The following is a 17,595-nucleotide window of genomic DNA, read 5'->3' as shown; positions in this document are numbered from 1 at the left end:
AAAAAAAAAGTTTAAAAAAGATGCAGTGCGTTGTCATGATGGAGGATGTAGCTGTAGGACTGCCGAACTGCCGATGTGAAGTATGGGAAGAGATGAAGAAGCCCCTCTCTGCACGGGAGCACACCTCATAACTCCGTAGTTCGGATGGGAAGCGATCACCTTAAGGGAATTATTCTACCTTTGATCCACCCATGAAATCCTGGCTGCTGTCAAAGGAAGTTGTGCATGCCTAACCATGGCTGTATATCATTCTAATAAAGGCCAAAGAGAAGCTCATATATAAGTAGAGTGCGAAGTTTTTTGACACTGGCTATAATAAATATCAGCACACTTAGAAAAAAACGCAGGCTTACGTGCCTGAGGTGGGAAAAAAGCTATAGCTGTGTCGGATTTACTAGAAGGAAATATTTAAGGCTGTTGAATCATTAGATAAAAATCTGATCTTGAAATGCCAGGAATCGGTGAGGATAACAGAACTGTCAGTTTTGTCAATTAAAAACTCCCTTTTATTTTGCCTTCTTTTCTCTTTTATTTTTAATAACAATCCATTAAAAATACCGCACTCAAGATTTGCTGGTATTTGCTGTTCTATTTTAATACCATCTATTAGTTCTTTCCTCTTTTCTTTTTAATATTTACACATATCATCAAATATTGGGCAAAATTTCTCTGCTGAAAAAAATCCCATGAGTAAAAACCAATTACACACAGCTTGTTACTGAGGGCATGGCTGGGGTTTCTGTACAGCTGCAGTGTCCTATTGCGTTTAAAGTAGCTGAGGACTTTTACGTTAGAAGTAGTCCATGATAATATAATTTGGCGCATTGCTATTCCTTAACTTCATCTAAAAATAATGCATCAGTTATAGTGGATATAACTGCCCTGGGAAAAATCAACAGCTATCCCACAGGATAATAAATAACCGATAATGAGGTGACTAACAGTAAAAATTGTGGCCAGGAGCAGCAGTTTGACATAAGAAGCTCTCCAGCCCAAAGGATTCCAGCTGGAAAAGCCCAGTTTAAAATTCTTACATTTCCTCCATTTCATGGGTATTCACCAATGCTTATGCAGTTCAAATAATCTGCGCCTGTATTTATATACGGTGTGTCGAATACCAGGACTGTATGGAGAAAAGGATACCAGCCTTCAGCTGAGCAACCAGTAGTGGGCTGAAGGTACCTTAGGGCCTCCTTGAAGTTGGAAGGACTGAGCCTTGGCCTGAGTTCTCACAGTCCGCAGGTGATCCTCCAGCAGTCAATGAATCCTTTGCATTGACTGGAGGGGGACAGGACAGCCCTCTGCATCAAATTCAGATCCCCTGAAAAGGAGTCTGAACTGTTGGTACAATAGCAAGAGAGGTCGTGGTCCCTAAAACAATAATTGAGACAATATGACATAGATTTTAATAGAAATATTCTCTTCCAAAGAAGGACTGTAGGTAAAATCCACCTGATGATTTTGTTTCTCCGTCTGTCTGTTTGATAAATGAAGTAAGTAACAGAGAGGGAAAAAGAAAAGTTAAGCCTCATCAACTGCTTCACTAACTGCTATGCAGAGAAGATTCTCTATCCTGATTTTCCTCTATCAACATTTTCAAAACCACTAAAATTTCTCAGTTTGAACAATTTGTAATATACAAACCCAAGAATATTTGAAAGGTTCTTTAAAAAAAAACAAAAAAGGAGGGGGAAGGATCTCAATTTTGAATATACCTGAACACACCAGACAAACGGAAACCTCATGGGAGCGCAAGAGGGGTCACCAGAACAGTGAAGGAATTTTAAGCCCTTGCTCTGCAAGGCTCAGCTTTAAACCCAGCCCAGGCAGACTAATGGTGATATCAGACGTCTGCCTCTTGCAGCCGTTGCAGCTCCGACTGTTTCTGCCCAGGACCACTCTCTGCGTGCTGGAGACTTCCAGCACTGTATTTTCCACAGCCCAGAGCTCCGGCCTTTCCTCCTAGTTCCAGGATTTCCACGTTACATCGACGAGGCCCCCAGAGGCAGGGTGGCCGGCGGGAAGCCCCCTCCCAGCCGCGGGCCTCACCCTGCACCCCGGCGGGGGCACACGAGCATCTCTCCCCGGAGCCCCCGGCTGGCAGCTCTCCCAAGCAAGTGCATGTGGGCTTTGCGTCACAGATTAATCAGCATCACAGCCCGCTCGTGCCTCTCCTCTCCCCCTCCCACGTTTGGGTTCCCACATGTTCACCTGCCCCGATAAACAGCAGCTCGAGGCGATGCCCGTTCCTCGCCGCCGGCACGCGGTCAGCGGGGTGAGAGCACACGGCAGGAGCTTGGCTTTGCCGGGGCTTTTAGGCAGAAACACAACTGGAGCCCTGGCACTGGCTGTATCTAAAACCTTTCAACACTCGGATCCAGAACCTCTAAACTACTCCCTAGCTTTAACAAGATATAGAGAGCCAGGAAGCAGCTCCCATCTATAATAATTACAAGAGAGTTTCCCTTGCCCTTGCACTATTTATTGCTTCTGCCCTTACCATAGATTGCTCGAGACAGAAGAGACTATTAAAGATCAGAATATTTCTTTCTGGACAGGCAGGGCGAGCTTTGGTAGCAAACTCCCTCTTTCCCTCAACCTTCTGCTGGGAAAGGAAGGGAAGGGGCTGGTTCACACTGCAGGCTGAACGAGGCATTAAATGTCTGCGTTGCAATGACTGCAGTGGGGGGAATGGTCACCTCCAGTGGGAACGTAACGCCGTAATGATACTTTCGGAAAGGCATAATAATTGTTCAAGTACCCTTTTTGAGTTTGTCACAAAAGTTAGCCGTGGCTTCCCTCTCCCTTATTTCCACAAGGCTGTCGGGGGGGAAAAGGTGCATTTCAGTCATTACAACTGAGGCTGGAAAGAGGCAGCCAGGAGGGCCCCTGCCAGCCTCCCACCCAGACGACATGCATCTCCACTGACTCCACAGCTCCGGGACAGGGTTTTGCAAGGAAATAGCTCACTTGCCAATAATAATAATAATTATTATTATTAATAACCGAGTGACGTCCTAATCTTGGTTACATCAGTCTGCCGTCCCCTTAGCCAGAGCTCCTGCCAATCACACTCACACTGATCCTGCTCTCAGCGGGTTGTGTCGACAAAAGGAGCAGAGACAGAAAAGCTGTGAGCTGCTTTGGCTGGAGGGAGGTGTGGGGGAGTGGCCCGCGGGGATTTCTGCCTCCTGGCTTGGAGAGGAGGGGGGGCCGGACACACACAAGGGGGGGCACAGGTCTTTCAACCCGGCGAGCTGAGATCTGCCCCTCATCCCTCCGCGGAACTGCACAAGGATGGCGACAGGACGTGAGGGGCGACATCGCCCCCCCCACCCCCCCCACCGCCCCGAGGGCATCCCGCGGGGGCCGCCCTGGCTGCCAGGCGAGGCCACAGCCATGGGGGGCTAGCACAGCCCCCCCCGCCCCGGGCCGGACGGGAGCCGGCGGGTGTCCCTGGGACCTGCCTGCGAGCGGGGGACCCGGCGGGGACACTGCCATCCCCGAGGAGCCCTGCAGCGCTCGCTGATTTGCATTCAAGGGCCATCCCCCCCGCCCCCCCCCCCCGCCGCCCTCCCTCCGCTCTTCCCCCAGTCCATCTGCAAAACTTGAAGGCAGAAGCCCTGAAAAGGATGAGGAGCGTTATTCGGGGGCTTTTCGGAAAGTTGCGGCTGGGGGAAGCGGCGCTGCAAGGGCAGGGCAGGATGGCTGCAGCCCCCTAGCACATAGCCCCCCCCCCCCCCCCCCCCCCAAACACAGCGGGGTGCAAGGGGGGGGAGCGTGCACAGATCGTTCCCCTGAGTTGGTGTTAAAGCCGCTTGGCGAGCTTGTTCCAAGAACAAACTGTTGTGATTTCCCCTTTCGCCCTTTTTTCTCCGCCCCCCCCCCTCTTTTTTTAAAGGGGGGGTGTCAGGTGCATGTTGCCTGCTGGTACCCCATGTTGCTCCCGCGTCAGAAAATGAATGATGCAGCAATTTAATTAGGAGGGAGCGGTGCGTCCATATTGCACCGGCGAAGGAGAGCTTCGGAGGCTGGGAAAGATGGTGCGTGTCCGCGGGCGCGGAGGCAGCGCCCCTACCCGCGGAGAGCGCCGTCGGGGCGGCAGGAGGCCGCGGCCCCCCCCGGGCTCTCCCTCCCGCACCTGCAGCTTTGCCCGTCAACTTTTTGCCACCGAGCCGCGGTTCCAGTTAAGTCTCCTCCCGGCCGGGTTACCCCGCGGGTGCGGAAGGGGAGCGCGGGTTTAGGGCGAGAGCGGGTAGCGGAGGCAGCCGGGGGGGGCGGGGGGGGGGGGGGCTGCGGGATGCCCCAGGGAGTTACGCGGCTCCCGCGGGGCGCGCAGCCTCTCCGCCCTGCTGTGCGTGGAGATACGCGCATATGTGCGCCCGGGGATGGGTGTGAGTGCCTGCGGGGTGGGTGTGCGCGGGTGTGGGCGTCGGGGATGCAAGAGGCATCGCGGGGGCCACCCCTCTGCCCTGCCCGCAGCCCTTCCCTCCCTGGGGGAGGCAGAGCCCCCCGCCGCGCCCCGATCCCCACAACGCTCCCCCCCCCTCCCCGGCGCATCTCGCCCGCCAACTTTCAGCCACGGGCGAACCCGCGCAAGCCTCCCGCTGCGCGCCCCCCCCCCCCCCCCCCCGCGGATCCACCGCTCCCCGTGGGCCACTTCCCCCCCCCCCCCCCCCCCGCCCCCCCGCTTCTCCCCGCGCAGCCCCGTTACCTGCCTGCGGTTCCCGGGGCGGGCAGATACCGGCCGGCGGCGCTGCCCTCCGCGAGCGCGGCCCTCCGCCTTCCGCGCACACTCCGCGGTGGCGGCCGCGCCGGGCGGAAGGATGCGAGAGGTGCCCGGGTGTCTCCCCCGAGGTTTTTGGCTTTGCCTCCGAAGGCTGCCGGATCCGGGAGAGGCTGCGGGCTGGAGCGGCGGCACGGCCCCGGGACCGGAGGGGAGAGGGAGAGGAGAAGGAACGGGGGACGGAGCGAGGAGGCGGTGGCAGCGCCGGGGGAAGCCGGGCCGGGACCCCGCTACCCCCCTCCGGGGCCCACCGGGCTGCTCTCCGCCGCAGCCCCGGCAGCTCAGCTGGCGCTTGCAGTCAGAGCATCTTTGATTTCCCCCAGAGTTGGGCTTTCTTTTTTCTTTTTTTCTTTCTTTCTTTTTTTTTTTTTCTTTTTAGGAAGGTCGGAGGGGTGTGCAAATTGTGACCCATCCCGGCGGTATTTTCCTCTCTGATTCTTCTTGGGTTTTTTTCCTCCCCCATCTGCTCGTTTCCCACTTCCCTTCCTCTCCACCAACCAGCCCCCTCCTTCCCTCTTAAAAAAAAAAAAAAAAAAAAAAAAATCAAAAAAGGCAGGGGGAAGAAAAAAAAAATGTATAGTCAGGGCTTCCCAAATGCGCGCCCCCGACCTGGTGCCAAGCGCGCCCCCTTCATTTGTTCCCCTTCTTGAAGCTCATTTTCATGACGTGGAAAAGCCTGATCCAGGGCAACAACCCCACCACACACACACACACACACGCGCGCACACACGCGCACACACACGCACACGCGGGGAAGGAGCGGAGCCCGCGTTCCGCCGCCGCGCCCCGGCGCTCCCGCTCCGCGCTGCCGGTGCCCGGGGAAGGCGGCGGCGGCGGCGCTGGAGCCTGCAGCAGCCCCTCTCCTCCCTCCTCCATTGAGTGTGCCAAACAGCAGCTCTGCATCCTAAAGAAGATCATTGAGGGGCTCATTGCATTCCCAGCACGTCTCAGGCTTGCTTCTTTTTTTTTTTTTTCCCTTCTTTTTTTTTTTTTTTTTTCCTTTCGCCTCAGCTTCAGCAGGAGTAGAGAGAGAGGGAGAGAGAGAGACACAGAGGGAGAGACAGAGAGAAACCAGCAATCTTTAAACTCGAGCTTTTTTTCCCCCTTCCCCTCTTTTTTTTTGTAACGATGTGCTAAAATCTCTCCTGCAAACCGGTAAGTACAACCTTTCTGGATCCTTTTGTTTCCGCCTAGGGTCAAAGACACCCCCTCTTCCAAAAAGAAGATCTAATAATCCTCTTGATTTATTTTTTTATTTTTTATTACAGCCCTTGCAGAAGAGAAAGAACTTAAGTGGCTAATATTTTGCAAAGGAGACAGAGAGACTGATACTGCAATATAGCTCTCATCTCTCTCCCTTCTTCCCAATTAGATGCTGGTTTTAATTGCAGAGGGTATTTCTCTTTTCATGCTTTCAACCATCTCCTCTTTCCCACAGGGGAGGGTTTCATTTGCAAGTTGATCCTAAGGATTTCTGTTCCTCTGGCATTTCTCTCCCCTAAATGCATCTTTCTGCTCTTAAGTTTGTGGATGGGGGGCAAAATTTTCTAGTTCTTACACGAGGAAGGCAAAAAGGACCTTTTCTATTGAAAGATTAAGACTAAAAGCAACGATCGCTCCGAATAATTCTAATGGGCATTTCAGTGATTCAAGGAAGGCTGCATCACCGCCGTTATTATTACCATCCTTAGCATTTCTCTGTGCCCATACATTTAAAATATCTGGTGAAAGGAAGGGTGAAACCATATGTTGAAGGAGCTGCATCTCATTAGTACAGTATTATTTTCATCTGATTGGAGAAGAATGGTGTCTTCATTCGGAAACGTATATAGTAGGATAGATAATTTATCGGCTGGTAAGTGTCAAGGTATTTTTTTCTTCCACTTTCAGCTTTTTAACCGGGTCTCCTGCTTGGTCCTGGGGGCGCAAAATACCCTAATCCAAGGCAGGCTGAGCGTTTCAATCCGAGGTGCCTCTTTAGCTGTCACTTCCCTTTAGATCTGCTGATCGCATGGGCATGTGCTTTAGAAAGATTAATCATCTCTAAATGCTTTAATCAGCTAAAATGACTAATATGTGGTATGTATTTATCTGATAATATACCAGTTGCATTAATTCATTGGCGCGTTTGGAAGGGGGAGATTTTCTTTTAAATCAGGGTTGTCAACCACTTACTATTTTAAAGACGTTGTGGGGATTTCTGAAGGGAACCGTTTCGCCAGGGACATCAGCAAACCTTGCACATTCCTTTGAACTTACGTATGGAATATATTGAGCCGGGAGGGAGAGAGATTCAGGGATTGAGACTGAATAACTTCGGGAGTTTGCATGTATGAAGGATGTAGTGCGACACCGGAGAAATCTACCCACTGGTGTTTCCCCCTGTAGTCAATGCGGGGCTGCGATGGCTACAAAGCTGAAATTGCAAACAAGTATGAAATACGTGTGGCTCTAAACACTGGTCCTACGGCGGAAAACATGTAAAGACGCAACACGTTCAGCCTGTGTGCTCATGTTGCTGTGTGGGTCTGCATGTGCTGTCCTCTTTATAGGTGGCATTTGCCAGAGGGGGGGATAAGGGAGGCTGGTATCGCGTGATTAAACCTTCTACCATCTCTTAAGTATAAATCAGGGCAAGGCTCGCCCATCCGACACCCCTAGAGTTGGTTGTGAACGTCTGCCCAACAACTGCTGAACTTTCCAGGAGCCTAACACGAGTCTAGCAGGTAGGGGCTTAGTGAAAGCAGCGGGGCGGGACAGAAATACTGAAATCTGCGTTTCTCTTCCCGTTGCAGTTTTGTAAACATCAACAAATGATGAAAGCTTCCACGGCAGAGACGCTTCATAAAGGAAGGATGTTGTGGATAATTCTTCTAAGCACAATTGCTCTAGCATGGACTACACCAATTCCCTTGATAGAGGACTCGGAGGAACTCGATGAGCCCTGCTTTGATCCATGTTACTGTGAAGTGAAGGAGAGCCTTTTCCATATACATTGCGACAACAAGGGATTTATAAATATTAGTCAGATAACAGAGTCGTGGTCGAGACCTTTTAAACTTTATCTGCAGAGGAATTCCATGAGGAAATTGTACACCAACAGTTTTCTTCACTTGAACAATGCTGTGTCTATTAACCTTGGGAACAATGCACTGCAGGACATTCAGACGGGGGCTTTTAACGGGCTCCGAGTTCTGAAGAGGTTGTATTTGCACGAAAACAAGTTGGACATTTTCAGAAACGACACTTTCCTGGGTTTGGAAAGTCTGGAATATCTGCAGGCAGATTACAATGTCATTAAACGGATTGAAAGCGGGGCGTTTCGAAACCTAAGTAAATTGAGGGTCCTTATCCTAAATGACAATCTTATCCCCATGCTTCCCACCAACTTATTTAAGTCCGTGTCCTTAACCCACTTGGACTTGCGTGGGAACCGGCTAAAAGTCCTTTCGTACCGCGGGATGTTGGACCATATTGGCAGGAGCCTGATGGAGATCCAGCTGGAGGAGAACCCGTGGAACTGTACGTGTGAGATCGTGCAGCTGAAGAGCTGGCTGGAGCGCATCCCCTACACCGCCCTGGTGGGGGACATCACCTGCGAGACCCCCTTCCACTTCCACGGGAAGGACCTGCGGGAAATCAAAAGAAGTAAGCTCTGTCCCATGCTGTCCGACTCCGAGGTGGAAGCCAGCCTGGGCATCCCTCAGCTGTCGTCCAGCAAGGAGAACGCGTGGCCTACGAAGCCCTCATCCATGCTGTCCTCCTTCCATTTCACCGCTTCCTCTGTTGAGTACAAAACATCCAATAAACAGCCCAAACCCACCAAGCAGCCCCGGGCGCCCCGGCCTCCCCCGACACCCCGCGGCCTGTACCCCGGGCCAAACCAACCACCCGTGGCTGCCTACCAGACCCGGCCCCCCATCCCCATCATCTGCCCCACCGGGTGCTCTTGCAGTTTGCACATCAACGACCTGGGCCTGACGGTCAACTGCAAGGAGCGAGGGTTTCACAACATCTCCGAGCTCCTGCCCAGGCCCTTGAACGCCAAGAAGCTGTACCTGAGCGGGAATTTGATCCAGAAAATCTACCGCTCCGATTTCTGGAATTTTTCCTCCTTGGATCTCTTACATCTGGGGAACAACCGGATCTCCTACGTGCAGGACGGGGCTTTTATCAACCTGCCCAATCTCAAGAGCCTGTACCTGAACGGCAACGACATCGAGCGGCTCACCCCGGGCATGTTCCGGGGCCTGCAGAGTTTGCATTACCTGTACTTTGAGTACAACCTGATCAGGGAAATCCAGCCGGCGGCCTTCAGCCTCATGCCCAACCTGAAGCTCCTCTTCCTCAACGACAACTTGCTCCGCACCCTGCCCACCGACGCCTTCGCCGGCACCTCCCTGGCCCGCCTCAACCTGCGCAACAACCACTTCTTGGCGTTGCCGGTGGCCGGGGTGTTGGAGCACCTTCACGCCATCGTCCAGATCGACCTGAAGCTCAACCCTTGGGACTGCACCTGCGAGCTGGTGCCGCTGAAGCAGTGGCTGGAAGCGCTCAGCTCCGTCAGCGTGGTGGGCGAGGTGCTGTGCGCCAGCCCCGAGCGCTTGGCCCGACGTGACCTCCGCGCCCTGGAGCTGGCGGCCCTCTGCCCCGCCGCCCTCCGCCCCGCCGCCGCCGCCGCCGCCGCCTCGCCCCCCGCCGCCCCTCCGCCCCCCGCCGCCACCGGGGCCGCCGCCTACGAGCTACCGCCGGCCTCCGCCGCCGTCCCGCTCTCCGTCCTCATCCTCAGCCTCCTCGTTCTCTTCTTCTCCGCCGTCTTGGTGGCCGCCGGGCTTTTCGCTTTCGTCTTGCGCCGGCGGAGGAGGAAGATGCCGTTCCGCGGGCCGCGGGGGGAGGCGGCCGACCTGGGCGGCGTCGCGCTGCGCTGCCCGCGGATCTTCGAGGAGGGCGGCGGCGGCGGCGGCGGTGGCGGCGGGGGGGGGGGGCGGCGGGGGGTGTGGGGAGCGTTCCCCGGAGAAGGCTCCCCCGGCGGGTCACGTCTACGATTACATCCCGCACCCGGTGACCCAGATGTGCAACAACCCCATCTACAAGCCGCGGGAGGAGGAGGAGGAGGAGGAGGCGGCGGGCGGCGGCGGCGGCGGGGAGGCGGCGGAGCTGCTGCGGGGCGGCGGCGAGCGCTTCGCCCCCGCCGCCCCCGCCGCCGCGCAGGAACCGGGCAGCAACTACCGCACCTTGCTGGAGAAGGAGCAGGAGTGGAGCCTGGCCGTGTCCAGCTCGCAGCTCAACACCATCGTCGCCGTTCACCCCCAGCACCCCGCGGGCGGAGGGCTCGGGGGGGGCGGCGGCGGCGGGCTCGGGGGGGCGGCGGCGGCGGCGGCGGGTGGCCCCACGCGGGACCGCGACCGCCCGCCGCCCTGCGCCGTGGGCTTCGTGGACTGCCTGTACGGCACCGTGCCCAAGCTGAAGGAACTGCACGTCCACCCCCCTGGCATGCAATACCCGGACCTGCAGCAGGACGCCAGGCTCAAAGAAACCCTCCTCTTCGCGGCCGGCAAGGGCTTCTCAGACCACCAAACCCCCACAAGCGAATACCTCGAGTTAAGGGCCAAACTCCAAACCAAGCCGGATTACCTCGAAGTCCTGGAGAAGACCACGTACCGGTTCTGACCGCCGCCCGCCGCCCGCCCCGGCACCGCCGCATGCGAGTAGAGGATACAGCTGTGTGCTCTCCCCCGCCAGATGTGCGCGCTGCGGGGAAGGGCCGTTCTCAGATCATTAATCGATGAAGTGCCTTCGCAGACTTTTGCCAGCAGATGTTAATCAATCATTATTTTTTATACTGAAACTGAGACTTTGACTGTGCCATGTCTAAGGTATATTATTATTATTATTATTACCGGGGATCTTTGTATTGATCCTGACTAAGTAAATTCTATGTGTGTCTCTCTCTCTTTTTACTTTTTTTGTTCCTTTTTCTTTTATTTTCTTTATAGTTCTGTTTTCTTTTTTTTTTTTTTTTTTTTTTTTTCCGTTGCAGTAAACTCCCTTTATATTTTCCCTTGGAGGGGAGGGGGAGGGAAGATGGCATTTTGTGGCTTGCTTTCTTCTTGCCCATCATGGCACAGATTCTGTACATTTATTTAAAAAAAAAAAAAATGCAAAGAAGCAAACGAGCGCAGTTTGCTGCATGCCTGGAAACTGCAAGAGGGAAGGGAGGGGAGGGTCTTGCTCGAATGTCTCACTCTTGTCTCTCTCCCTCCCTCGCACCCACCCCCCACCCTCACCGCCAGCCCGGCCCCTCCGCGCAGCGCCCGCCGCCGCGCAGCGCCGGGTCCCGCTGGCCGCGGAGGGGAATCCCGTGGGCTGGGGGAAGCCACCGGGAGCCGAGCAGCCCAAAGGATGTAACCACGTGGCGCACACACCTAGGGGATGCTCAGCGACACTTCGTCATGACGCCATGGTTTTTTGGAGGACATCCGCACTTTCCTAATAAAAGCAACATGCAAATATACAGAAAAAGAAAAAAAAAAAAAAAAAAAGGAAAAAAAGCTACTGGGCACCTATCACTAACAGCTTTGTAGGAAGCATTTTTAATGTTTTCTCTCATACACACATACACGCACACACGCACACACAAAGGTACAACAATGTGCATATATTTATTCTGTAATTTCAAGTGAATATAAATTGTAAAGGTAATGTTTAATCATTGTACAGTGATGCGTCTGGTATAGCTTTCCTAATAAAACGTTTTGAAAAAAATGCATATATATATATATATACCCATATATATATATATAGGAATACAAAGCTTGAACCTGAAACTTCAGCTTTCCCCTACTGAGATTTCCTTCCCCCACCCTAACCTTGAAAGCTATTTTATTAATAACAGTTCAGTGCACTGTGATGTTAACGGAGAAAAACCCTGTACAGCTTCTCTTGCCAAGATACCACCCGAGACTTTTAAAAATCCGGTTTTACAATCTGTACCCCCCCGCCGCGCGGGACTGATGGCGGTTCCCCGTGTACTTAAGAACAGGCGGCGAGGTGCAGGCCGCGGCCCCGCCCGCCGCTTCTGGCCGGACCGGGGGCTGGAGGAGCGCGGCCGGGGCGCTCCCGGCGCGCAGCCGGTGCCGAGGAGAGCGGTCCCGGCGGGCTGGGAAGGGGGAGCCCGAGCGCGTTGCAATTTTGGGCGAGGGCGAAGCGATGTGGGAGAGGATCCCCGCGGCCTCAGCCCGCCCGGCCTCCCGGCCCGCTCCTGCCGCCCCGGCGCGGCCGTTTGCTCCCCGCTGAAACCGGAGCGAGACCAAAGACGATCGGATTTCCCTTCCCGGGAAGGTCCCGGTTGGTATCTTGGCCCCCGCTGGTACTTTTTTGGCCCTTTTGGCCCCGTTGGTCCCTTGGCCCCGGCGGCCTCGGGCCGGGCCGGCGGCAGCGAGCGGCTGCGCGGGGCCGCCAGGTGGCGCCGCCGTTCCAGCGCTGGCGGCCGCGGCCCGGCGGGAGCGCGTGGAGGGCCCGCGCCAGGGCCCGCTCCCGGTACCGGCCCCGCTCCCGGCTGGTCCCCGCTCCCGCTCTCGGCCCCGCTCCCGGCCCCCGCCCGCCCCGCTGAATGTACCCCCCCAGGGCGCCTTATACCGGGGCAGGCCGGGCCGCCAAGGGGAGAGCCCGTAGGCGGGCGCCTGTGTCGCCGAGGCACTATCCTCAAGTTCTTCAAGAGTTTTCTACAGAAATATCAAATACTTCTATAAATAAGTTGTTTTAACGGAACGGCGGTAATTAATCCAGATGAATTGCGATGATCCCCCCCTCAGCGTTAAAAGGGGTATCCCCAGGGCATCTCTCCTGGCTGAGGGCCCGGCCCCTGGCCGAGCGGGGCAGCGCCCCCTCAGACCCAGGCACCCTCCTCCCGGGGAACAACTCGGTTCCACCCAGCACAAAGCATTGGAATGGAGATAAAACCACCACTGCTTGTTTTCACCCCAAGTGTCGCTATTTATAGCTTTGGCGAGTATGCTTATTGCAGGCTTTTTTTGTCAATCTGTCTTGGAGAGGCATCTGGGTGCGACAGAAGTAATTTCCTGAGCCTTGGTAGTAGCTGTATGCATTTTGAGATGGAGGGACAGCTCCAAATGTCTGTAACTCTAGCATCAGCTCCATCATATTAGTAAAAATATTATGCATTTGAATTGCCCAGATTCCTCTGTTGAGTTGATAGTGCTTTATTACTACTGCCTTCAGCTCTAATCCCTCGGGGTTTTGTTCATTTGTTGTTTTATTTTTAACGGATAGTAGAAGAGCATGCACGTGTTATAAGTAATAAACATCAAAGCGCAAAGGCCAGATTCTCCTTAGGATAATCATAATAATTGCATTGATAAGACTACATGCAAGTAATGCGTGGAGCTATATAAATCAGGTTAAAGTACAACCCCTAGTGAGAGTGGTGCTGTATACATTTGGCAATGTCATCAAACCCCCAAGTGTTCATACTTGTATCCAAATATAGTAAAGCCAGTTGCAAATAATGTTTATATTTTAATTAAACTGCAGAAAGGCAAGAGAATTTCAACATAACTATAGGTAGTAATCTCACCCGCGAATGGTGAGGAAATCTATTTATTCAGTGGAAATAAATTTGTTCTATGAGAATGGAATTTTGTATTAAAAGAGATAATTTTTGGCTTACGTCGAGTTACTTTTCTTTCCTTGTGTAGGAAACTTCCTTTTCCTTGTGTACTGGGATCGTTTGGGGATGATTTGCTCTGGAAGTGTTGATGACATTTAACTGTGATATCTAATGGGTGTTCTCATGACTTCTGTTTTGCTATTTCATTGTGTTGAGCTGAGGCTGAGTGGGTGGCAGCACTACTTTCCACTGCAGCAAACAAAAGTGGATCCACCATCTCTGATCCGTGGTGGGTGACTCTTTACATGCTTCAACTTGGATTACTCCTAAGCAATAGGGAGTATTAATGATAATTATATCATTATCAGCAGTATTATTGGTAGCATTAATAATATTGGGAAGGAATCGAATAAAGTAAAATGATCTGCCTTTACACTGGAGCTGTTTGATGGGTTACTATTTTAAATAAATACGTATTTTTTTTAGCTTATTTCATTATTGTACAACAAGTAGCTGGTATCGACTTCAGCAGTTCAGCTTGTGGCAGTGCTCGGAACCTGGCAGTAAATTTTTCATCGTGTGTTTGTTTTACTCACTTATTGATTATATTGAAATTCTTCCTACAGGTGGAAAAGCAAAAAAGGCCAGGTAAGTCCCAGTCATAGCTGATAACGACTGCATACAGGAAAATAGGAGGATAATCATGGTGCTCAATTATCAGTGCTCTTTCATATTTCCTGGATATTGTCATTGATGTCACCGTCATGTTCTACCTGGGTTAAAAGATTTGTTTGAGACTTGGAAATTGCTTCATGGATCTCTTGGCTGTATCAATAGTGAGAGAAAGATGTTTATTTTTATGGTATGAATAATAATCTGACTTCTGGAAAGCAATCCATCTCTGAATGTCTGTCGCAGCAAGCCAGGACCCGTGCTGCTCTAATTAGGCGAATATTACAGGCAGGTCATTTAACGACGAGGTTCAGTGGACATGTGTTAAGCTGTGGTAACTCAAGGGGTTAAACTGTGGTAACTAACTCCAGATTTTGTCAGAGACCTTTCCAGATGAAGCCACTTTTGAGCATGTCGGCAGAGCTGATCTGGTTTTAAGATAGAAATGTGCAGTTATGGCCAACTTGTGTTCTCTGCTGTAAACTTGCACAGCCACAGGACAGAAAGGTCTCTACAAAACATCAATATGCAATGCTCTGTGTTTCTAAAACACTAAGGTGTGCAAGCAGTAGTTTGTGAGTGCTATGCTACTTCTTTCTTCAAGAACCTGCTTCACATGAAATATTCACACGAATAAGATGTGATGAATCGGCTTTAGGTATAACAGAAATGTTCACGTGAATAAAGTGTGTAGAATTTGGCCGTAAGTTTGGAAGTTCATTGCTTGGCTCCATTACTCAACCAAAGAGTATGACTCCTGGCAATGCTCCAGCCACTTAGGTGTGAACTTGTTCCAGAATTGCACTTCTTCCAAAGGCATTTGCTTTTACAACGTGGATTTATGTACACTCGGAAATCAGGCTGCTGCGCGTTGTATATTCCTATTTTCTGAGTTTTCCAAGACTTGATTCTAAATCTGACTTCCTTGTAACTGAGCTTTACAGTGGATCTATGTATAGGTTGTACAGCACAACGCAGCTTTTTCCATGGGAGAAATGTAGAGAAAATTCACCCAATATGTCATTTCACAACTTCTTCATACTAACCACAACTCTTTGTACAAAAAATATGCTATTTTTTAATACTTTGCAATGCTGATGTGAGTGGAAATACATCTTTTTTTCCCAATTCTTGAAAAAAATCTGTTTTATTTGAGCAAGTGTAGCTATGCCCCTGTTTGAAGCTTGTTCGAGCTAGTGGAAGAAGTGGAATGCACTTGGAACAAACCCTTGTGTGGGTACAGACGAGAGGCCTAATTCTGCTCCCTTGAAGCCAGAGGTGAAATACCACATTACTGCTCAGTTTTAGTCAATGGACTTGAATGAAGAGCAGAGTCTGATCTCAGAAAATTACAACATCTATTAAGTGGATTCAGGTATTTTGAGACAAGTACTCCACAAGACTATTTCAGAACAAGATGAGTAATGCTAGAGAGAAAAAGGTTTTGCTGTCGATTTAGTAATTTTTCTGATTGACCTCATTCAAAAATTAACCAAACCATCTTCAGTGCTTCTCATTTTAAAATAAGAGCATTCGCATAAAGACAAATACGAGTGCGTCTCAACAGGTTCAAGAAACATGGAAATCTGTCCCAGAGTTTAGACTTAATGTCATAACTAACCAACTAACCGACGAGTTTCATTAATGTAATAATTACAAATTATTTGGAAATACTTTATTAGTATTATCTTTTTCTTTAAAAGCAAGAATATTAACAGGTGCTGACCGCTGTGTTTCATACCATTTTTTTTAAATGTCTTTTGCTTGATCCTTGTAGTTTCCCACTTTTAAAATGATGTACTTCTATTTTTATTTTTGCTTAGGTTGTTGGAGGAGTTAGGGAGTTACCGATGAAGGCATTAGCTTTGCTACACATGGTGTTCCCCAGAGGGCTACTGGGGTGAAACTTGTGGGCTCTCTTTGATCACTGTGAAAGTATTTGGAAACACTCTCCTGTGGTGGCCTTTTCTCTGTTAGATTGGTCGATATTGTGGTGGTTTTCAGGACAGTGTCAGATGGCTCATTTTTGTGGAAAAATGATGGGAGGAGGCTTGAAGGAACGGAGCCCCTGGCGTTGCTTTAGGAATCCCCTGTCCCACAGACGTACTGGGGAGTCTCTGTAGAGTGCATGTTGCATCAGTCTTTATATTTTTGAATGCTAAGGATGTTGATCTTAAGTGTGGGGTTATTTTTAGACATTATGAAGATTTATGTATGTACAATACTAAGATGTTGGGTGCCTTAAAAAGAGTAGATAATAATAGAGGGCATAGCACAATATAAAATATTAATAACTCAGTCATATGTCATATACTGAATCTTTAATGACCATTTACTTTTTATAACATCTTTATTTTTCTACTAGAGTTTTCTAAATCTCTCAAGAATATCCTGTATATTCTATGAATTCTGAAGAAATATTTCAGGTTAGCCAAGGGTTGAATCTCTCCATATTTGGGAATTCAGACAAATACCACTAACTGTGGAGGAATATTCCTGTCCATGGCATGTAGCGTGGCAGTTTGGCGTGCTGTTGTAGCACTGTGCCAATAAAGGTGGTTCTCTGTAGCGATGAGACTTTGCAGTAGGGCTTGAATAATTTCAAGCAGGAGTTCCTGAACTGTGATAAATCACTATTGGACTGGCCTATGCCACCTGAGATGTGCTACTGCTTGTGATGGCACTGCCATCCCTTCTGCTGATGGTGGGACCTGGCACCATTGCCCGTGGGGGCTTCCGTAACAGGAATCCTAAACAAACAAACAAACAAAAAAGCAGAATAAAGGTTTGGGAGTCTTCATCCTACATCTCATCTGAAGTTAATGACTTTCCTCAAATGTTGAAGTGGCAATTATGGGAAAATGTTTTTTTATGGGATTATGGGATTATTTTTTTTTTTCTTGCTTTCCTCAGCTTTACTCTGCTTTCTGGAGACAGTAGCTGTTTTACATGTTAAAGAACTGTAAGAATGTATTTGTTAATATATTTTCAGAGCATACTTGTTTAAAACTAAGTCAGACTATCACAACAGTAACTGTCCTAAACTGAGTTTTCTAGAAAGCTTCATAAACTTTTGGTTTTGTACTTGGTCTCTAAGTTATTATATGTCTCTCTCTATATATAATGTCCATTATCTGAATCATCCTTCAGCTGAAGTCTGTCATTGAACTTTGGAGGCTTTGGCTTTGCAAATCAAGGCCGATTAATGGTTGTTTTTTGTTTTATTCTTTGATTGTTTGGTTTGATTTTATTCAGAGTCTGACTGGAGAGAGGAGAACATTGCAGTGTGAAAATTCTCATCAAACAATACTTTTTAGTAGGACTTTCAAATTTAATTCTTTCTCTTATTTTCTTTGGAGAATGAAGGAGCTATGCTCAAAAGAGCGTAGGAATTGCTGCTCAGGCTTAGAGTTGAAATGTGTTCACTCTGCTGTGTCCTCTCATTCCTGAGAGTACCCAGGACAGTCTGACTCAAAGGAAGATGTAAGAAATTCCCATTAGTGAGATT

At 50.4% G+C, this 17,595-nt stretch overlaps 1 protein-coding gene across 1 annotated transcript; it reads left to right on the top strand.

Annotated features, from left to right (window-relative positions):
- The first annotated feature begins 4,724 nt into the window (after positions 1 to 4,724).
- SLITRK3 (SLIT and NTRK like family member 3) lies at positions 4,725 to 13,848 on the top strand. The gene is given in 2 exon segments (XM_074878454.1): positions 4,725 to 9,786; positions 9,788 to 13,848. Coding segments are annotated over 2 exon segments (2,856 nt in total). The 5' UTR covers positions 4,725 to 7,599; the 3' UTR covers positions 10,457 to 13,848.
- The last annotated feature ends 3,747 nt before the right edge of the window (positions 13,849 to 17,595 follow it).

This window comes from Strix uralensis, chromosome 9 (assembly GCF_047716275.1).
Source record: "Strix uralensis isolate ZFMK-TIS-50842 chromosome 9, bStrUra1, whole genome shotgun sequence".
Lineage (NCBI taxonomy): Eukaryota > Metazoa > Chordata > Aves > Strigiformes > Strigidae > Strix > Strix uralensis.
Note: the sequence above shows the minus strand (reverse complement) of the source record. Positions and strands in the feature narration are given on the sequence as shown.